This window comes from Ornithorhynchus anatinus, chromosome 16 (genome assembly GCF_004115215.2).
Source record: "Ornithorhynchus anatinus isolate Pmale09 chromosome 16, mOrnAna1.pri.v4, whole genome shotgun sequence".
Classification (NCBI taxonomy): domain Eukaryota; kingdom Metazoa; phylum Chordata; class Mammalia; order Monotremata; family Ornithorhynchidae; genus Ornithorhynchus; species Ornithorhynchus anatinus.
This window is the reverse complement of record NC_041743.1, coordinates 45,070,402-45,090,360: the sequence shown is the minus strand read 5'-3', so window position 1 is coordinate 45,090,360 and position 19,959 is coordinate 45,070,402. Positions and strand designations below refer to the sequence as shown.

The 19,959-nt window shown below is 53.0% G+C and overlaps 1 protein-coding gene across 1 annotated transcript; it reads right to left on the bottom strand.

The window, feature by feature from the left end:
- Positions 1–1,394: 1,394 nt before the first annotated feature.
- FAM76A (family with sequence similarity 76 member A) lies at positions 1,395–18,779 on the bottom strand. Its single transcript, XM_001505910.4, has 9 exons — positions 18,661–18,779; positions 15,409–15,473; positions 11,181–11,235; positions 10,190–10,342; positions 7,626–7,810; positions 6,555–6,641; positions 5,618–5,753; positions 4,664–4,765; positions 1,395–3,889 (listed from the first exon to the last, which is right to left on the bottom strand). Exons 1-9 carry the CDS (start codon positions 18,739–18,741, stop codon positions 3,803–3,805), a joined length of 951 nt encoding a protein of 316 aa, XP_001505960.1. The 5' UTR covers positions 18,742–18,779; the 3' UTR covers positions 1,395–3,802.
- Between the last annotated feature and the right edge of the window lie 1,180 nt (positions 18,780–19,959).

Here is a 19,959-nt window from a genome sequence, read left to right as displayed (position 1 = left end):
CATTTGCTTGAGGGGGAGGTTGTGGCCTGTGACGGTGTAGCCTGTGGAAGGGGAAGGATTTCAGGCCCCACCCGCCCTCTCCCACATATCTCACCCCCTTCATCTCCACCCCTGACCCAATTCCCCATCCTCTTCTCCTCCAACCCGCCTTATTCTCCCCTCCCTCCTCCAGCCCAATCTCTCTTCCACCCCCTTCCCCATCCCTCTTCCTCCAGTCCACGCTCTCCCTCCTCCACCCCCTGCCCAATTCATTCAATAGTATTTATTGAGCGCTTACTATAGGTACAACACTGTACGAAGCGCTTGGAATGGACAATTCCCCCATTCCCCCAACCTTTATTCTCCCTATTCTTTTCCTCCTTCACCCCCAGCCCAATCCCCCATCCCTTTCTCCCTCCAGCCCACCTCCACCCCCCTTCCCTTTCTCCCTCCCACTCAATCCTCCATCATAAATGAAGGTTTTTATTAAGGGCTTACTCTGTGCTAAACCCTAGCTACAGGGCGAGAAGCAGCGTGGCTCAGTGGAAAGAGCCCGGGCTTGGGAGTCAGAGGTCATAGGTTCGAATCCTGGCTCCGCCACTTGTTAGCTGGGTGACTGTGAGCAAGTCACTGTGCCTCAGTTACCTCATCTGTAAAATGGGGATTAACTGTGACCCTCACGTGGGACAACCTGATTACCCTGTATCTACCCCAGCACTTAGAACAGTGATTAGACTGTAAGCCCGTCAAATGGCAGGGACTGTCTCTATCTGTTGCCTACTTGTTCATTCCAAGCGCTTAGTACAGTGCTCTGCACATAGTAAGCATTCCATAAATACTATTGAATGAATGCTTTGCACATAGCAAGCGCTAAACAAATACCAACATTATTACTATTATTATTATTATTTGAGATGGGCTACAGTTCCCATGCAGGACTCATAAACCATCTGATCCCCATTTTACAGATGAGAGCTTCCGTCACAAGCCCAAGGTCATCCAGCAGGCCAGTGGCAGACCTGGGCTTTAAACCTAGGTCTCCTGGTTCCCAGCCCTGTTCTTTTTTCAGTAGGCCACGCTGCCTCCACCTAAATTCCACTAATTAAATGCCAATAATTAAGTACAGAGACTGCTAATGCTGGCGCCCCCTCCCCAAACTCTGCTCCAGGAAAGACCTGGGCTCTTTATACGATAGCTGGAGCTTGAGGGATTTAGGTTATGCAAAGTAATGTCTCGATAGGCTTGTTAGATGCCAAAGCAGGTGATCGAGGCAAGGAAGGGTCTGGAGTGAGCCTCTCTGGGAGATTGTAAATATGGGCTGTCTGAGCTTCTGGAGGACGGGGTGGGACCGTTTGACTAGGGAACATCCCAACCCAGTGTTCTAAACACAGGAATATACTGGAGGAACAGAGCTGTGACAGGACAATGAAAGAATTCAGTTTATTCTCTACACACTTAAAATTCCATATTAGCACCGTGAGACCTCTGTGCTTTACCCCTGTAGGTCTACAAACAGGACATCAAAATGACCCTGTAATCTCGGGGAAATGGGACTGTGTCCAGACCCAGGAAGTGAATAAAAAAACCCAACAACCGAACTTCAGTCAACACGAATGTTTTACACTCTTACATTTGTCAAAGTCTGTACAAACTAAGGCATTCCCGAATTGTAAAGTTTCCAATATTACAAACATACAAAGAAAGACGGTGTTCCAAAAAGTCACTTAGTCAATTCCATGATAAAACAAGTGCCGTGAGTTTCAAAAACCCAGATTTCAAGCCCGGGGCAGTCTCCTTTTTGAAACTTGAGGAAAAAGCTAGAAAATGTGTGTTTGCTATTAAATGCCAAGACTTTTAAAAAAAGGTTCCGTATAAAATTAAGTGCCTATTTTTCCGCCGTCACGCTCGACGTAACGGCACTTCGTGGTCTAACATCCAAAAACAAAGAGGGGCACGTTGTTTCTAACCCTTTCTCCAGACCCCAGCAGAACACGGCTGAACGTACCATCTGGCCGTTTTCTTCAACTGCTTTAGTTTCCAGAGAAGATCCAAGAACCGGCTAGGCCCGCTGCCCCCTAGCTTAGCAGAGAACCTGACCCTTCCAGGAAGAGTGACCTAGGGACCCCAGGGTTTGTGTTGCTTTCACAAGAGGCTTGCTGGCAGGCCTCAGCCCTGGCTTCAAGCTCCTGAGAATTAGATGTCCCAGTCCTAAGAACAGGGGCTCCCAGCTAGGCCCCTCCAGACGCAGCAGGAGTAGTTTCGCTGCTTCAGGAAAAATTCCCTGAGAGCACTGGAGATCGCCAATCTTTGTCAGCTGGTGGGTCCCTGGGAGCCGGATCGCGTCTTCTAACAACAATGGTGTTTCTTCAGCGTTTACTTTCTTAAGCAGTAGGGCCGACATGGGAAACTCCGATCAGGTCCGGTCCCTGTCACACCCAGGGCTCACAGTCTGAGAGGGAGGGAGAGCGGGTATCTTATCTCCATTTTACAGATGAGGAAACTGAGACCCAGAGATGTGAAGTAACTTGCCCAAGGTCACACAGCAGGCCAGGGGCACAGTTGGGACTAGAATCTGGGTCTCCTGACTGGCAGTCCTGTGCCCTTTCTAACCAGACCACACCACCTCCCAAGAACTGAGCATTACGCTCAGTGGCTCGTAGGTGCTCGAAACATCCTCTTGGTTGCCTGACCGATCTGACCTCTCACGACCAGGTGAAGTCAGGCTGTTCCCGGTAATCACATCCCTGATTTCTTTCTCGCCAGAGCACCAGAGGAAGAACTTCTTTTCCTAATTCTGCCTTTCTTTCGCCTCAGGAGGGGCTGAATGGGAGAGGCAACCTGACCCCGATAAATGTTCCACTGTAGCTCAGGACTCTCCAATGTAGGATCTGCTATAATCACAGATTTATTCCTTGGCTTTGGCCAGCCGACATCAACCGGGAAGAGATTTTACTAAACAAAGACGTGGCAGTGGGAAAGGGGTTAGGATGAATTCTGGGAAGTGATCAGGGAAGTCCAGTAGAACCTGGACAAGCTCTCCTTCCGCCCTTGCCTAAGGCAGGCTGGGCAGATCCCTGTTCTGGCTGACGGGCACCTTTCTCAGAGAAAGGTGCCTCTCGTGGGGTTCTCCAAATGGCTGCTGGCCCCCTCCACCCTCCTGCAGTCAGGTTGCTGAACCTCCCAAGTGGCAAGAGAGACGAGTCGGATACCCCGCTAGAAACCCGAAATTGAGATCCGAGGCACTTGCTCCTGCCAAGGTGGCCAGCTGGACTTAGTCTTTTCCTGAAGTGAGAATCAGTGCTCTCTTTCGTAATAAATAAAACCCCACCGACAGTACCAAGTTCTCACTAAACCCAGGGAAAACAAAACAAAACAAAACAAAGAAAATCCAAGAACATCTCCCCATAACAGCCATCCCCCTGGAGAACACCTGAGTCCTGTCTTGGCTGGGATGACTGGGATGACTGGGAGGCAGTGACCAGCCCTGGACAGGAGCAACATTCCCACCAGGATGTGTGTGTTCCGGGGTGGGGAGGGGTGGGGCAGAAGGAGGGAGGCATGAAACACTGAGCCGTCGCCACTGTCCAAAATGACACCGGATGGAGGGAGGGTCGCCACGGGCTAAAACCCGACACAATCAAGCATGCAGTCGTGACGCGCCACATACACCTGAGGGCTCCAACCGGCCATCGTGGCAGCCCAGAGTCAGCCGGACGACCGGCCGTCACGACGACAGGACCTAGGAGGGAGGCCCTGGGCGACCCCTCGCCCCAGTCCGCGGCTTCGCTGGGGCCGCCCCCCCGGAAGGTGGGGGGGGGCTCTGTCACGGGGACGTCATGGTTCCTGGCTTCTCGGGTTTTTTGCCCTTGGACAAGGCGGCCGCTTGCTTCAGGAGCTCCCGATTCTTGGCCTGAAGAGCAGCGTGAGGAAGATGTCAACGCGGTGCCCACAGAGGCGGGGGCGTGGGGAGAGTGGTGGGCCCCGGGGCTGGAAACTGATCGGGGTTGGAGGGAAGCGAGGAGGAAGATGCTTCCTCTGGGGCTGTGGCTAATGGCTGTATATGTGGTGGGGGAGGAGAGTGGGGGCCACTGAACGTGCCACACCTGATGCTTCCCGCAACAGGGCGAGGGAAAACTGCCCCAAAGTCCCCCGGGGATCCCGCTGCCCTATTCCTCATCTGCTGCCCCTGGGACCCTACCATCTACCCCGGGCTTTGTCACTGCTTGGAGTGTGCTTGGAAGGGTCTGGGGAGGAGCAGGGAAAGAGCCTCCCAACCACTCTGAAATCTTCTCCACAGCGGCTGATTCTGCACGATGGGGACCCAAGGTGACGGCCTCTTCCCCGGCTCCTTAAAGGAATGGACCCTACCTCCCAAGCGCAGAAAGGGCTGCCCACACCAAGCCACCTGGTGTGGGAGGTGAAGAGCGGGGGGTATTCTCAGCCCGGCCGCGGGGAGCCTCCTCTGCGTTCACACTCCAGAGGGAAAGTTTATAAGCCTCACGCTACTTTGATCTGGATCTCAGAAAGCCCAAGATGCTGGACTGGCTGAGAGGGGCTTTGGCCTAGGCTGGGGTCGGGGAAGGCTCTGCCTGGGGATTGGAGGGGAGAAGTGTCGACATCCCCCCAACACGGCAGCCGCAAGCCCGTCCCAGCTTGTTGCTCCTGGAGGGAGAATGTGAGTCACCTGCAGTTGTTCGGTGACGTCTTTGTGTGTCTTCTCCATCTGGTTCACTTTGGCCCTCATCTGAGACTCCTGGTACTGCAGGTCAGCCTTCAACTCCGTAATCTGGAGGAAAACGCCCGGAGGTGGAAAAAATGGGACTGGGGGGGTTGGTCTTGGGCATGTGGGGAGGAAGGGATCGGAGGGCTGGTGGGGAACTCCGGGATCCTCTTCAAAAGCCACGAACAACCCTTTTTTGGGGGGTATTTGTTAAAATGCTTGCTATATTCCAGGCACTGTACAAAGCGCTGGGGTTGATACAAGATAATCAGGTTGGACACGGTCCATGACCTACATGGCCTGGGAGTCAGAGAACCTGGGTTCTAAACTCGGCTCTGCCACTGGCCTGCTGTGTGACCTTGGGCAAGTCATTTCACTGCTACGTGTTTTAGTTTCCTCATCTCGTAAAAGGGGGATTAAATCTTACTCCCTCCCACTTACACTGTGAGCCCCATGACCGACAGGGACTACGTCTGACCTGGTTATTACCCCAGTGCTTGGCACACAGTAAACGCTTAACAAGTAACCATTATTATCTGACAGGGTCTGAGGTGTCTCCTTTCCACAGGAAGCAGTATGGCCTAGTGGAAAGAACAAGGGTCTGGGAGTCAGAGGACTGGGTTCTAATTTCAGTTCTGCCACTTGCCTGCTGTGTGACCCTAGACAAGTTCCAACTTCTCTGAGTTTCAGTATCCTCATCTGTAAAATGGGGATTTAATACGTGTTCTCCCTCCTACTTAGAAGGTGAGCCCAATGAGGGAGAGGGACTGTGTCCTACCTCCTTATCTTGTATCCCCCGAGAGCTTGATACTCTGCTGTGCTGTGTTCATCTAAGTGCTTATATGAACAATGCAATTATTATTACTACTTTGTGTCTTTGGGACTGGCATATGGTGGTGTCTGCCACAACTGCCTTACCTTCTTCTCTTTCTCTAAGATCATCTGGTCTTTCTGATGAAGCATCTTCTTCAGAGTGGCCACTTCTTCCTTAAGCTGGGCAATGATGACGAAGTGATCGGTGCCCGGTGAGTCCAGGGCCAGGTCGGGGGAAAAACTGTGGGACCAGAATGGACAGAACAGCGGCCTCCCTGAGAAGCTTGTCCTCTAGACTGTAAGTTCGTTATGGCCAGGGAGAGGGTCTAATTCCTCTACCAAGCACTTAGTACAATGCTCTGCACACAGTAAACACTCAGTAAATACCATTGATTGATTGAATGCCCACAGTCCCAACCGGTCTCCCACCCAGAGACGGCTAGTCCTGAAGGGATGGCCAACAGACAGGCCTCATCTGTTCACCAGAACTTCCCTGGAAGGGAGTCAGACAGAACGGGTGTTTCAGCACTCACACAAGTGCTTGGCACATAGCGCCCTAACCACTAGGCCAGGGTATCAGGGCTGATGGGAGTTGCTAGGGAGGGCCACAGAAGGAAATGAGAAGAAGAAAAAGAACACAATGTCACCCCTGGAAGCTGCAACCCGGCAAAGATGAACATTTCCTAAAAGGGCTGAAGGAGGGGCAAAAAGCCCAGGGATTCTGACTCAAAGACATGAGTCCAGACCACCACCTCCAGAGCGAGAAAGGAAGGATATGTGAAGCAAGGGGAGAGGGCAGTGGATCAAAGCCTTCCTCTGGGACCACTACAACAGGGAGGACGGAAAATGATCCCGGCTTCGAGGACCCCACACAACCAAGATCGGATTGTTGCAATTTACAAAGGGAGTTTTCCACACATCCCCCTGCCATGAAACATTGCCGGGGGGCGGGGAATCCCTCTCCCCCCCCCCCCCCCCCCCCGATTCCTGGGGGAAAAGTGCACTGGCCTCCACAAGGAGACGCCCTCACATCAGGTCTCACCTGTCTCCATTGGCTACGATCGCATCAAACTTCGGTTTCTTCTTGGGGATTTCGTTCTGGATCGAAGACGTGGACAGTGTTTTCTGGCTTTGGGGGTCATGGAAGCAAACCCAAAAAGTGTACATTAAAAACCATCAGGTCGACAAAAGCGGACACTAAAGGAAGAATCAGAGGACATGCGGGAGCTGTGGTTTGGAGGACACACAGTTTTGTCCAGCCGTCGGCTAGAGGTGCAGCCGTAATCTGTCTCCCTTAAAGTCAGCTGGGTGGATGCGCTCTTGCTGCAGGTGGTCCTGAGATCATCATCATTATCGCCACTATGTACTGAGTGCCTACTGAAGGTGGAGAACCATACTAGGCACTGAGGCGATTGCAACAGACTTAGCAGCCACGATTTCTGCCCTCAAGAAACTAACAGTCTAGTGGTCACCCATCCGTACCACTTCTGCCCTTATCAATGAACGCACCCTGCTATTTAAGCACGGGCTGGTCTACACACCTATCTTCCCTTTCTCTTTTTCTATCTGCAAATTACTTGATGTTGGCCTCCTCCTCTAGACTGTTTGGTCTCCTCCACTAGTTTGTAAGCTCCTTGAAGGCAGAAGTCACTCCTACCAACTCTACTGTATTGTACTCTCCCAAGCGCTTAGTATAGCGCTCTGTAATAATGTTTGATTGATGGCACCCAGATGGAAGGAGATGAGGCTGGTTGGCAGGGCCCCGAGCTCCCAGAAATGATCCCCTCCCTCCCAGCCCCACCTTGGATTGGGTGAAGCCACATCTCACTGACTAAGCCCTCTTTTCCTTTTCTCCCACTCCCTTCTGTGTTGCCCTGACTTACTCCCTTTACTCATCCCCCCGCCCCACCCCACAGCACTTATGTCCAAATCTGTAATGTATTTATTAATATTAATGTATGCCTTCTCCTCTCGGCTGTGAATTCGTTGAGGGCAGGGCATGTGTCTTTTATATTGTTCTAGTGTACTCTCCCAAGTGCTTAGTACGGTGCTCTGCACCAGTAAGCGCTCAAATAGATACGACTGCCTGACTGACCTGGCTGCCGCCCATTACCTGTTGTAATGGCTGCCTCCCCCGCTGCTACTGCTGCTGCTGCTGCTGCTGAGCCGGCTGAACTGCTCCTTCTCCGGCTGGCCCGCCCGTGCCGAGCTGCTCAGGTGCTTACGCTGCTCCTTGGTCTTCTGCAGGACCCGCTTGTAGGACAGCGTGCACAGCCAGCACAGCAGCTTCCCGTCCACCTGAGGGGAGGCTGGTGGAGTCGGCCGGGGCGTCTCCACGTGCCGTCCTCCCCCCGCTCCCCACCGCCTTCTCCCCCACTTCATATCCTCCCCCGGTCAAGGGAAGGCCCCCGGAGGTCCTTCTCCAGAAGCGGAGCGGATGGGGACGGGAGAGGGAGGAGGGTCTTGATGGCCCCCTCGGCAGCCTCCACCCGGGATGGTCTATGCGGCTCTCGGCACCTCCTGCCCAGTGGTCCGCAGGGCCCCAGCATCACCTCCTCGCTTGGCAGTCTTCACGGCTCCCTCAGCAACTCCCGCCTGGCTGGTGGTCTACACAGTCCTCCCAGCACCTCATGCTGGAGGACTCCCAAAGCGTAGAGCCAGCCAGTCTGCCCGAGGGCACTCGCCTGCCCAGCTGCAGAGACAGGGCAGGGCAGGTAGAGGCCCCACCAGGGGGAGTCCAGCGCTTTATCTAATTGTGGGATATGTTAAGCATTTACTTTGTGCCAGACACCATACTGAGCACTTGGGTTGGACTGAGTCCGTCTCACATGGGGGCTCATGGTCTTAATCCCCATTTTACAGAAGAGGTCACTGAGGCCCATGGAAGTGACTTGACCGAGGCCGCACAGCAGACAAGTAGTGGATCCGGTATTAGAACGCAGATCTTTCTGACTTCCGAACCCATGCTCTATCCACTAGACCATGCTATTTATCGATGTTCCTCCTCCAGATCTGGGCCTTGAGTTGGTACGAACGGAAAACCAACAACCAGCCCTCGACAGTGCTCGGCTCCACCCTGCCCTACCCTGCCCTGAGAGCACTCTACTCTGCCTTCGAGGCCACCCACTGGCATCTGCCTCCAGCAAATGCAGTGATTAGAAGGCCTTCTCTCCCCCGGAAATGACCCTTCTCAACATCTCACCACTGTCTCACTGCCACAAACACCCTCCCAACCAGCTTCCCTCTCCTCCTGCCCGGGTCTGGTTTCCGAGCGACGACCCCCAAGACCTCACCCAGAGAAGTGTCCCCGCAGTCCGGCGGCCTCGCTGGCCACCACCTGCTCCTGTTCTCTGTCCCCCAGAGCCGCAGACCTTCACTTCTGCTTCTCCGACAGCCGTCAAGAACTTTTTCTGCTCCTCCTCCACTTCTCCCCAAGGCTGACTTCCGTGCTAGTGGCAGACTTGCCTGGCCAGCGAGAGGGCTTGTTTACCTCCTCCTGCTCCTCTCCCTTCTCCTCTCTCCTACCCCCCGCCCCGTCTGAGCCTGTTGGAGCTCCGTTAGATTTGCACAGAGCAGAGCCTAGCCAGGTGCCAAGTGTGGGGCTGGGCAATGGGTGCTGAGGAAAGGGAAGAGGAAAGGGGCAGTGGAGGCTGGGGCCACCGGGAACGGAGGGTACGGGGAGATTGCCAGGGCCCGGCGCCCTCTGTGCTCCTGGATCCTTGGACAACTAAGGTTCCTTCAAAGAGACAGGATCTGGGCATCCCGTGAGCTGGGATACGACATGTGATTGGATACGTACACTCAGAGACCTTTCCTCTGAAGTCTGAGTTAGCTTTTGGCACGCCCCGGAAATACTAGGCGCTTAGTACGGTGCTCTACACACAGAAGCACCCAATCGACTGACTGATGTTTGCAGAGTGGAGGCAAGAGAAACGTGGGAATGATGGGTGCTAATTAAGACATGGAAGGAGGTGGCTCCAGAGGCACAAAGTCTAGGGCTCTTGGGGCTCAGTGACAGGGATCACTCACAACAGTGACTCAAAAATAACTTCCATGGGAGATGGGTAGAGCAGGTGTCCCTAGACTAGAGACAGAAAAGAGGAAGGGTTTGCTTTGTTTTGTTTAAGACCCCACACCTGCTTTCAGGAAACATGATGGACCAAAATAATTAAAGAATCTTATACCCCCCCAACCCCCACCACTTCTCTTTCTTTCCTTCTCTTTCTCCCTCTCCCTCTCTCTCAGCCCCCCATCCAGATCCACACCCCTCACTAGCTTCTCAGTCAGGTTGGGACCCAGAAGTTAACAGTTCCAGAACCTTTCTGCTAGAGGGGAAAAAAACCCTGGTAATAACAGTCATTTGCACAGTCATAATCCTTTCAACCACCAGGCTCAAAAGGATTCGGGAATGCACTTAGTCGATCCCCGCCACCCCCGTGCCCGGCTGAGCCGGGCACCTGCGGAGCACCCAGTTAATTTCAAGTGCCGATGCCCGGGCACGTGGCCCTCCATCCTGTGGAGGTGGGGCCCCGGGCGGCGTCTCCCCACTGCCAGGGCAAGCTAGAGGAAGGACGGAGGCGGGAAGGCCGACTCTGCTTCTGGGGCCCAGCTTCTCTGAGGCCTCGATTCTCCCCTCCTGCCCTCCTTCCAGCCCCTCAGGCCCTGGCCGGGCCTCACCTTCTTCCGGTCATCCTTCCGGTCAAAGGCGCACTGCTGCTTGCACTGCTCGCACCCGTGGGGCAGCCCGTACTTCTTCTCAGAGTTGGTGCAGCGCTGGCATTTGTGGCCAATGAAGGCAGCGATGACATTGCAGTACTGGCAAGGCTTGGGCTTGGAGAGAGAACAAAGAGCCCACTCTGTACCCGGAGGCACACCGAGACGGTCACTGCCCACCCCTTTCCGCTGCCCTTCACCTCCTGCAGGGTGCTCTGCCTACTAGCTGGGGAGGGGGGAAAGGGTTTAACCCTGAAGGCTCCTTTTTCAATAGACATCTGCAATGGCACTAGTGCAATGTGCACCTTTTAAACGGCCCTTAGAAAGATGTAAATATAAGGAAAAAGTCACGTTACTGGTATATTTGCAAAATACACAGGGGTGATGGGTGGGGTTTTTTTGTTTGTTTGTTTTTAATGGCACTTGTTAGGCACTATTTGCCAGCTACTGCACTAAGCACTGGGGTCGATCCAAGATAATCAGGTTGGACACAGTCCCTGTACTACATGGGGTTCACAGTCAGAGTAGGAGTAGGATTTAATCCCTATTTACCCATGTGGTGACTGAGGCATAGAGAAGTCAAGTGACTTGCTCAAGGTCACACAGCAGGTGGCGGGGCCGGGATAAGAACACAGGTCCTCTAACTTCCACGCCTGAACTCTTTCCACTAGTCCAGGCTGTTTGCTCTTCACCAGTAGGGTTTTTTTGGGGGTGGCTGGTTTTGGGGGGTCTGGTTAAGTTTTTAATAGTTTGTAGAGCCAATCTGGGGAGCCAGGGCCATGTAGAAAGCACTCCACTCCCTAGAACTATTTCAAATAAAATGTTCCACGTTGCCAGGCTATGCACGGCTGAACGGGCAAACCGAGGAAAAGAGAAACATGGTTGAGAAGAGGGGCCTCCTCCCTCACCCACAATGCCCTGAGGGAACGAATCAGGAAGTGACCCCTGCACTTACCGTCCCATACAGCTTCACATTCTGAGCACACTTCTTGCAGATCGTATTGGTTTTACTGTCAAGGGAATTTAACAGACAAAAGAAAAATGAAGGAATGCTCTTGAAGGAGCAGCTGAAGAACCGCGTCTTCTCCGTCTGGGTCTCCAATGGGGATCTGGTTGAGGTCGGGCTGATTGTTAATCCCTCCTCGAAGCCCCGCTTCTGAGAGCAGCAGTGATCAATTAATCAATCAACAGTATTTATTGAGCGCTTTCTCTGTGCAGAGCACCGTACTAAGCACTTGGGAGAGCATAATACAACAGAGTTGGCAGACGTCCCCTGACCACCTTCAGCTTTCATTTTAGAGGGGGAGAGAGAAACTACTATCACTGATTCATTCAACTGTATTTACTGAGTGCTTACTGTGTGCAGAGCACTGTACTAAGCGCTTGGGAGAGTACAGTATAACAATAAGCAGACACATTCCCTGCCCACAACGTGCTTACCGTCTAGAGACAACAAGCTTACAGTCTAGTGATGAAGAGACAACTGCACGGCCAGACTTCGGTGAACTGCCATTCTCTCATCTCTGTCAAGAGTGGTTTTGACCAGGATTCTGGTCACCATGGTGACAGTCACTATGGAGAAGGATGCTGCCAGCATCTCCTCCGGGTGGCACAAACTGCCTCAGAACTAAGTCCAATTGCTAGTCCCTGCCCTGGAAAGACCCAGCAAGGTCGACATCAGCTGGAGCTGGCAGTTCCACCCCCTCCCACCTCCATTCATCCACTCTACCTAATCTGGTCGGGCAGAATGGGGGTAGATGGACAGAGGGAGGTAGGGCAGAGAGAGCAAACTGGGCCAGGTTTGGCCTCTGCCTTTATTTCCCTCTCTGTTGTTCAGCATTCTCCACCATAAGCAAAGTCAGATGAAGGTCACAGGTGTGGAGGCAAAGAGCAAAGACTGGGATTTTCAGGTCTCCTCACAGTTTGCACCCCCATTTCCATTTTTCTGCCAAGCCCAGGCTTTCAAGAGAATCCTTCCCGATCGCTCTCCATTGTGAGGTGGCAGTTGCCACAGAGCGGCTCGAGTGTCCTGCTGAGTTAATGGCCCCGCCGGGCAGAAAGTGTTCTCTGGCTCAATCCCGCCCTCCCACCCTTGGCCACTTCCTCAGGGTGAGGGCCAGAAGGCCCGAAGGAGGTGTCGGTGGGGAGCGACTGGCAGCGCCGCCCCTCGCCTCGGACGGAAGCCATTTTCCTGCCTGATCTAACATCTCCCGGTGAAGTGTTTTCCCAAACTGACTCCTGTGAGGGAGGGCCACTAAGCCTTCAAAATCTCCCATAAACGGAGCAAAAGCCACACAAAACACTCCCGGCGTTACTGCTCTGTTGCCAAAAATAGTCTCTCCCCGCCACTTCTGCTCCTCCTTTAAAGCACAATTCAAGTAGATGGAGAATTAAGACAAGAAAGACTTTCGGGGCTAAAAATGGGATGGGTGGAGGTGGGAGGGGAGGGAGAGGTCGGTGGAGAGGGGGAGGCAGAAGGGGAGCGGGAGGTAGAAAAGGAAGGGAAAAGTGGGGAGAAGGGAGGAGGAAGGCAGGGAGGAAGGGGAGAATGGATGGTGGGAGCTGATGGATTGTTTGTACCTGCTGCATAAAGAAGCAGCATGGTGTCGTGGAAGGAGTTCGGGCCTGGGAGTCAAAAGATCACGGGTTCTAATCCTGGCTCTGCCACTTGTCTGCTATGTGACCTTGGGCAAGTACATTCACTTTTCTGTGCCTCAGTAACCTCATCTGTAAAATGAGGATTGAAACTGTGAGCCCCCTGTGGAACGGGAACTCTTTCACACCTGATTTGCTTGCTGTATCCATCCAGTGCTTAGTACAGGGCCCGGCATGTAGAAAGCGCTTAACAAATCCCATCATTATTATTCTAGGCATTCTTGCCTAACCTGGGTCAGCTAAATTGAATAGTGTGGGCGGTCAATAATGCCGTGGTATTTATTGAGCACTACTTGTGGAGAGCACTGTACTAATTATTATTATTTTTCTAGTCCCAGCTCCGCCATTTGTCTGCTGTGTGACCTTGGGCAAGTCACTTCACTGGGCCTCAGGTACCTCGTCTGTAAAATGGGGATTACAACTGTAAGTACCACGTGGGGGAGGGACTGTATCTAACCCGATTAGCTTGTATCTACCCCAGCACTTAGTACAGTGCCCAGCACATAGTAAGCACTTAACAAATATCGTAAAATAAAATAAAAAAATAAATACCACTGATTGATAGGTACTTCCAGTGCTATAAGAACAGTGCTTATAATAATGATAATTGTGGTATTTATTAAGTGCTTACTATATGCCAGGCACTGTACTAAAAACTGGGGCGGATAGGAGCAAATGGGGTGGAACCCAGTCCCTGTCCCACATAGGGCTCACAGTCTCAATCCCCATTGAGACCTCAATCCTCAATCCTCAATCCCCAGAGAAGCAGTGTGGCTCAGTGGAAAGAGTCTGGGCTTGGGAGTCAGAGGTCGCAGGTTCTAATCCTGGCTCTGCTACTTATCAGCTGTGTGACTTTGGGCAAGTCACTTCGCTTCTCTGTGCCTCAGTTACCTCAACTGTAAAATATGGATTAAGACTGTGAGCCTCACGTGGGACAACCTGATTACCCTGTTTCTACCCCAGCGCTTAGAACAGTGCTCGGCACATAGCAAGGGCTTAACAAATACCAACATTATTATTATTTTACAGAGAGGGAACTGAGGCCCAGAGAAGTGCAGTGAGTTGCCCAAGGTCACACAGCACACAAGTGGCAGAGGCAGGATTAGAACCCATGACCTTCCGACTCCCATGACTTCTACCCACTCACCATGATGTTTTGTTGGGCTGCGAGTCCTAATCATAAGAGCACGCCAGTGTTTTGGCTGCGCAGAGCCGGCCACGTGGAGCCAAAGCGCTACCCTCAGGGTCTTGGGGGTGATTCCTCACCCCTTAAGGCTTGATTCCCCCATCTCCTAGGGACTAGAGGTCACCTCTGATCTCATGGAGATTGGGTGGGCGCAAAGGCATCCTCAGTCCAGGAATCCAGTCCAAGCAGGGTCAACCCTGGCCCCCATCACAACAGCACCATTTACTGAGCACCCACCATGTGCAAGGCATTCTAAGAGGCCCTCAGGGGACGTCTCTCAAACAGCTTACCATCTAGTCGCAGGGGGAAAGGAGGGCAAGCGGAATGCTGAATAGAGGGTAGACAAAAGACTAAGAGCATTGTTCTGGGCGATAACAACAAAAGTAAACAGTCCAAAAAGCCATTTAATAAATAACCCATACCCGGATACACCCAGGGATGATAAGGCATGAAAAGGAGAAGGGAAATCCAAGCTGGAAAGGGCCATTTTCCCCAAGATTCCTGATGGACTCTGGAGATGGGTTCTGGATACCACAGAATACATTGCCAGCATTTAGTGCAGTGCTCTGCACATAGTATACACTTAATAAATACTATTATGACCTCCTCTGGGGGGCCGAATTGTACATTCCAAGCACTTAGTACAGTGCTCTGCACATACTAAGTGCTCAATAAATACTACTGAATGAATCTGTACTTACTTCCTGACACGCCCAATCTGGATTCACAGAAATGCCCCCAAAGCCTCAAGCCTCCAAACTGCGATACCCACTGGGCTACTTGACGTCCCCTGTGGCCTTGAGCAGGTCCCCCCACAACAGTGCCATGAGGTCCAGGGCTTGGGGTTGCCCCCAGGGTTGCCCAGGGGCGGGGTAGCTTGACGGAAGGCCAGTGATGGCACTGTCACATAGACGCCTGCTGCATGTGTAGGTACGGATCCTGATTCACCAATTGATTTTATGTTCCCGAAGGGCAAGCCCTCAGTCTCGTAATTTTCTCCCAATAAGAACATAACTGGAGCTTTAAAAATGCAGTGGATGGACGAGAGAACTGGACAAAAACAACCCTCTACAAACCATGTCATTTCAAAAACAGGCAAAGGCCGTCATTTTTCCCCAACCTGTAATGTATTTTGGCATCTCTCTCTTCTGGAGAGCAGAGATCGAGTCCACTAACTCTCCTGCACTCGCCCAAGCACTGAGCACGGTGCTCTGTACAGAGTATGCACCCTATAAATACTACTGAGTGGAAGAAATCAATACATTAAAGTATTAAACTGCATGGTATTTCACCACCATGACCGACTGATCGATTGATCTCTCCTTATCGATAGGAGACTTACCTCTCCTGCTGGAATTCAGTCCTACAGTAGGTGCATTTCACCATGGGATGTGCAATCCGACACTCCTGCAATCCGAATCAAAGTTACAGTCAGGTGATTCAAAACCCTTCCTACCCAGAGCCTAAAAATCCCTACAGACAAGTCCTGCCTATATCACCCACACCCATGGGCTTCCTTTTGGGCTGGGGAGACTAACCCAGGCGAGGGGGAGGAGGGGGAAGTGATAACCTTGAACTTCCTTCATTAGCAGCAACTGCAATTGCCGCAAGATACCAAGATAATGAAGAGGGAGCGTTGTTTACTTTGCTTTAGACGGGCGGAGGCTGGAGCTCACAACCCGTCCCCAAGGTCCGGCCGGGCCTCAGAAGAGACCAGGTAGCTCCAACCTTGCGATCAAAAAATGCAGCAATCCTGGACCAGAAGCTCAGGGGATCTCAGCGTCAACCTGGCCAGTTTCTCCCCACTTTTTTTTTTATGGCATTCGTTAGGCACTTACCACGTGTCAAGCCCGTTCTAAGGGCTCGGGTAGAAACAAGCCGATCAGGTTGGATGCAGGCCCTGTCCCGCATGGGGCTCACCGTCTCAGTCCCCATTTCATAGATGAGGTAACTGAGGCACAGAGAAGTTAAGTGACTTCCCAAGGTCACACAGCAGACAAGTGATGGAGCTGGGATGAGAACCCAAGATCGTCTGACTCCCAAGCCTGTGCTCTTTCCACTAAGCCACCCTACTTCCCTTTCCCCGACCCCTAGGCTTTCCTTGTTCTTACAATGCATAGCACAGCATCAGCAGTGCCAGGGAGGGAAGAGAATGAAGGGGGGCGACTTGAACCTGTGGGGTCCACGGTTCCTCCACTGGGCTAAGCCCCCCAAAGCTTGCCCGGGACCGTGGCTTAGTGGAAAGAGCACGGGCTTGGGGGTTGGAGGTTATGGTTTCTAACTGCAGCTCCGCCACTTCTCAGCCGTGTGACTTTGGGCAAGTCGTTTAACTTCTCTGGGCCTCAGTTCCCTCATCTGTAAAATGGGGATTAAGACCGTGAGCCCCCCGTGGGACAACCTGATTACCTTGTATCCTTCCCAGCGCTTAGAAAAGTGCTTGGCACATAGTAAGCGCTTGACAAATACCATCATCATTATTATTACTAGGGCCCTTTAATGAGAGAGATCTCATGAGGGAGAGAAGCAGCGTGGTTCAGTGGAAAGAGCACGGGCTTGGGAGTCGGAGGTCATTCATTCAGTAGTATTTATTGAGCGCTCACTATGTGCAGAGCACTGTACTAAGCGCTTGGAATGTACAAATGGGTTCTAATCCCAGCTCCGCCGCTCATCAGCTGTGTGACCTTGTGCAAGTCACTTAACTTCTCTGCGCCTCAGGTACCTCATCTGTAAAATGGGGATGAAGACTGTGAGCCCTACGTGGTACAACCTGATGACCTCGTATCTACCCCAGTGCTTAGAACAGCGCTTGGCACATAGTAAGCACTGAACAAATACCAATGGTATTATTTTGATGATGATGAAGGAGCATGGCTCAGTGGAAAGAACACAGGCTTGGGTGTCAGAGGTCATGGGTTCAAATCCCAGTTCAGCCACATGTCAGCTGTGTGACTTTGGGTAAGTTACTTAACTTCTCTGGGCCTCAGGTGCCTCCTCTGTAAAATGGGGATGAAGGCCGTGAGGCCCAGAAGGGAGCACTGATCACCTTGTATCCTCCGCAGCGCTTAGAACAGTGCTTGGCACACAGTAAGTGCTGCACACATACCAACAGTATGATTTTGATGATGATGAGGGAAGGAGGTCTCATCACGTTAATGATGCCGAGGGAGGGTACCTCCTTCCAAGCGGAGAAGCTGTTGCCGAATTTTACATTCCAAGCGCTTAGTTCAGTGCTCTGCACATAATAAGCGCTCAATGAATATTATTGAATGAATGAATGAAGCTGGGCCTCAATTTACGCCTCTGGAAAAAAGCTTGCAGATGCATGGCAGGTTTATAAAGTCAGCAGGGGGGTTTGACAGGGCCCTGTGGGAAGAGGAGCTGGGCAGGGGCCCGCCCATGAGGTAGTGTGGTGCAATGGCAAGAGCCCGGGCTTGGGAGTCAGAGGTCATGGGTTCTAATCCGGGCTCCACCACTTGTCAGCTGCATGACTTTGGGCAAGTCACTTCACTTCCCTGCGCCTCAGTCATCTTATCTGTAAAATGGGGATGAAGGCTGTGAGTCCCACGGGGGACAACTTGATCATTTTGTATGATGATGATGGCATTTGTTAAGCGCTTACTCTGTGCAAAGCACTGTTCTAAGTGCTGGAAAGGATACAAGGTGATCAGGTTCTCCCACGTGGGGCTCACAATCTTCATCCCCATTTGACAGATGAGGGAACTGAGGCCCAGAGAAATGAAGTGACTTGCCCAAAGTCATACAATGACAGTAATAATAATAATAATGATGATGGTATTTGTGAAGCGCTTACTATGTGCCAAGCACTTTTCTAAGCACTGGGGGGGGCGGATACAAGGTCATCAGGTTGTCCCACGTGGGGCTCCCAGTCTTCATCCCCATTTTCCAGCTGAGGTCACTGAGGCCCAGAGAAGTGAAGTGACGGGCCCCCAGTCACACAGCTAAGGGGCGGAGCCGGGATTGGAACCCACGACCTCTGACTCCCCAGCCCTGGCTCTTTCCACTGAGCCACGCTGCCTCCTCTCCAGCGCTCAGAACAGTGCTATGCACATAGTAAGCGCTTAACAAATGCCATCATTATTATTGTTAGAGAAGCAGCGTGGCTCAGTGGAAGGAGCCCGGGCTTGGGAGTCAGAGATCGTGCGTTCGAATCCCAGCTCCACTGGTCAGCTGTGTGACAATGGGCAAGTCACTTCTCTGGGCCTCAGTTCCCTCCTCTGTCAAAGGGGGATGAAGACTGTGAGCCTCACGCGGGACCACCTGATGACCCCGTATCTCCCCCAGCGCTTAGAACAGTGCTCTGCACCTAGGAAGCGCTTACCGAACCCCAACGTTATCATTCTTCGGCCCCCACTCGGCCCCACCCAGGGGCGGAGGTGGGAGCGGATGCCCAGCCCCATCAGCATCACCATGGCAACCATCACCACGACGACCACGGCACGTGGAGGACCAGCTCGGGGAGGAAGTGACCCCTCGACGGGGCAGCTGGTTCCCCCCCCCCCCGTCGGGGGCCGGGCGGTGACCCCTTTGTCCCGGCCCCGCCCCCTTCCTCTCTCTTCCTCCTCCTCCTCCTCACCTTGCACAGTTGCTGCCCCTGGGAGAGCGCCTCGAAGGGGAAGCGCTGATGGCACTTGGTGCAGGCGTAGAGCGCCGCCATGTCCGGCCCGGCCCGGCCCCGGCCCTCTCCCCCTGCCGGCCCCAGCCCCACCTGCCGGCCGCCGGGCAGGGCGGAGGCCCGTGGCCGGGCACGCCCATTGGTGGCTTCTGACGTCAATCCCGCCGGAGGGGCGGGCCTCCGGGCCTCCGGGCCCTCCTATTGGCTCCCCGCGCGGCGGGTCGCGATGACGCACGGAGGCCGCGGTTATGTAAAGGGGAGTCACGCGGCCGCCAGCCCGAAGGGGGCGGTGTCCCGCTCGGGGCCCCCCGAGGTGCCTGTGGGGGCGGCGGGGCTGCAGTCGCGCCCCCTCAACCCGCCGGGCCGCTGCTCCTCTCGCGAGATTTCCCGTCCCCCGCCCCCGCCCGTCTTTTCTAGCCCTTGCGGTCTGGGAGAGAGGCCTGGGCGCAGTCGCTTTTGTGCGTTCAGTTAAGCTCTTACCGTGTGCGGAGCACTGTGCTAAGCGTTTGGGAGAGTGCAATGCAACAATACACAGACACATAATAATAATGTTGGTATTTGTTAAGCGCTTACTACGTGCAGAGCACTGACATAGCTTACAGTTTGGGGGAGAGAGACAATATAAATAAATATGTTACAGATATGCACATAAGTGCTGTGGGGCCAGCGGGGAGGGGGATGAGAACAAAGGGAGCAAGTCGGGGTGATGCAGAAAAGAGTTGGAGAAGAGAAAAGGCAGGGCTTAGTCAAGGAAGGCCTCCTGGAGGAGATGGACCTTTAATAAGGCTTTGAGAGGGGGGAGTTTGTTCATTCATTCATTCATTCAATTGTATTTATTGAGCGCTTACTGTGTGCAGAGCACCAAACTAAGCTAATGTCTGTTGTATTTGAGGAGGGAGGGAGGGTGTTCCAGAAGCAGGTTGTGGGCAAGGGGTCAGAGGTGACATAGGTGAGATGGAGGCACAGTGAGAAGGAGCAAAGTGTGCAGGCTGGGTTGTAGTAGGAGAGGAGCGAGGTGATGTAGGAAGGGGGCAAGGTGATGGAATCCTTTAAAGTCAAGGGTGATGCGTTTCTGTTTGATGTGGATTAGGTAACCACTGGAGTGGGTTTTTTTTTTGAGAAGCAGGGTGACATGTCCTGAAAGTTTTCGTGGAAAAATGATCCGGGCAACAGAGTGAAGTATGGCTTGGAACGGGGTGAGGCAGGAGGCTGGGAGGTCAGCATGGAGGCTGATGCAGTAATCCAGGCAGGAGAGGATGA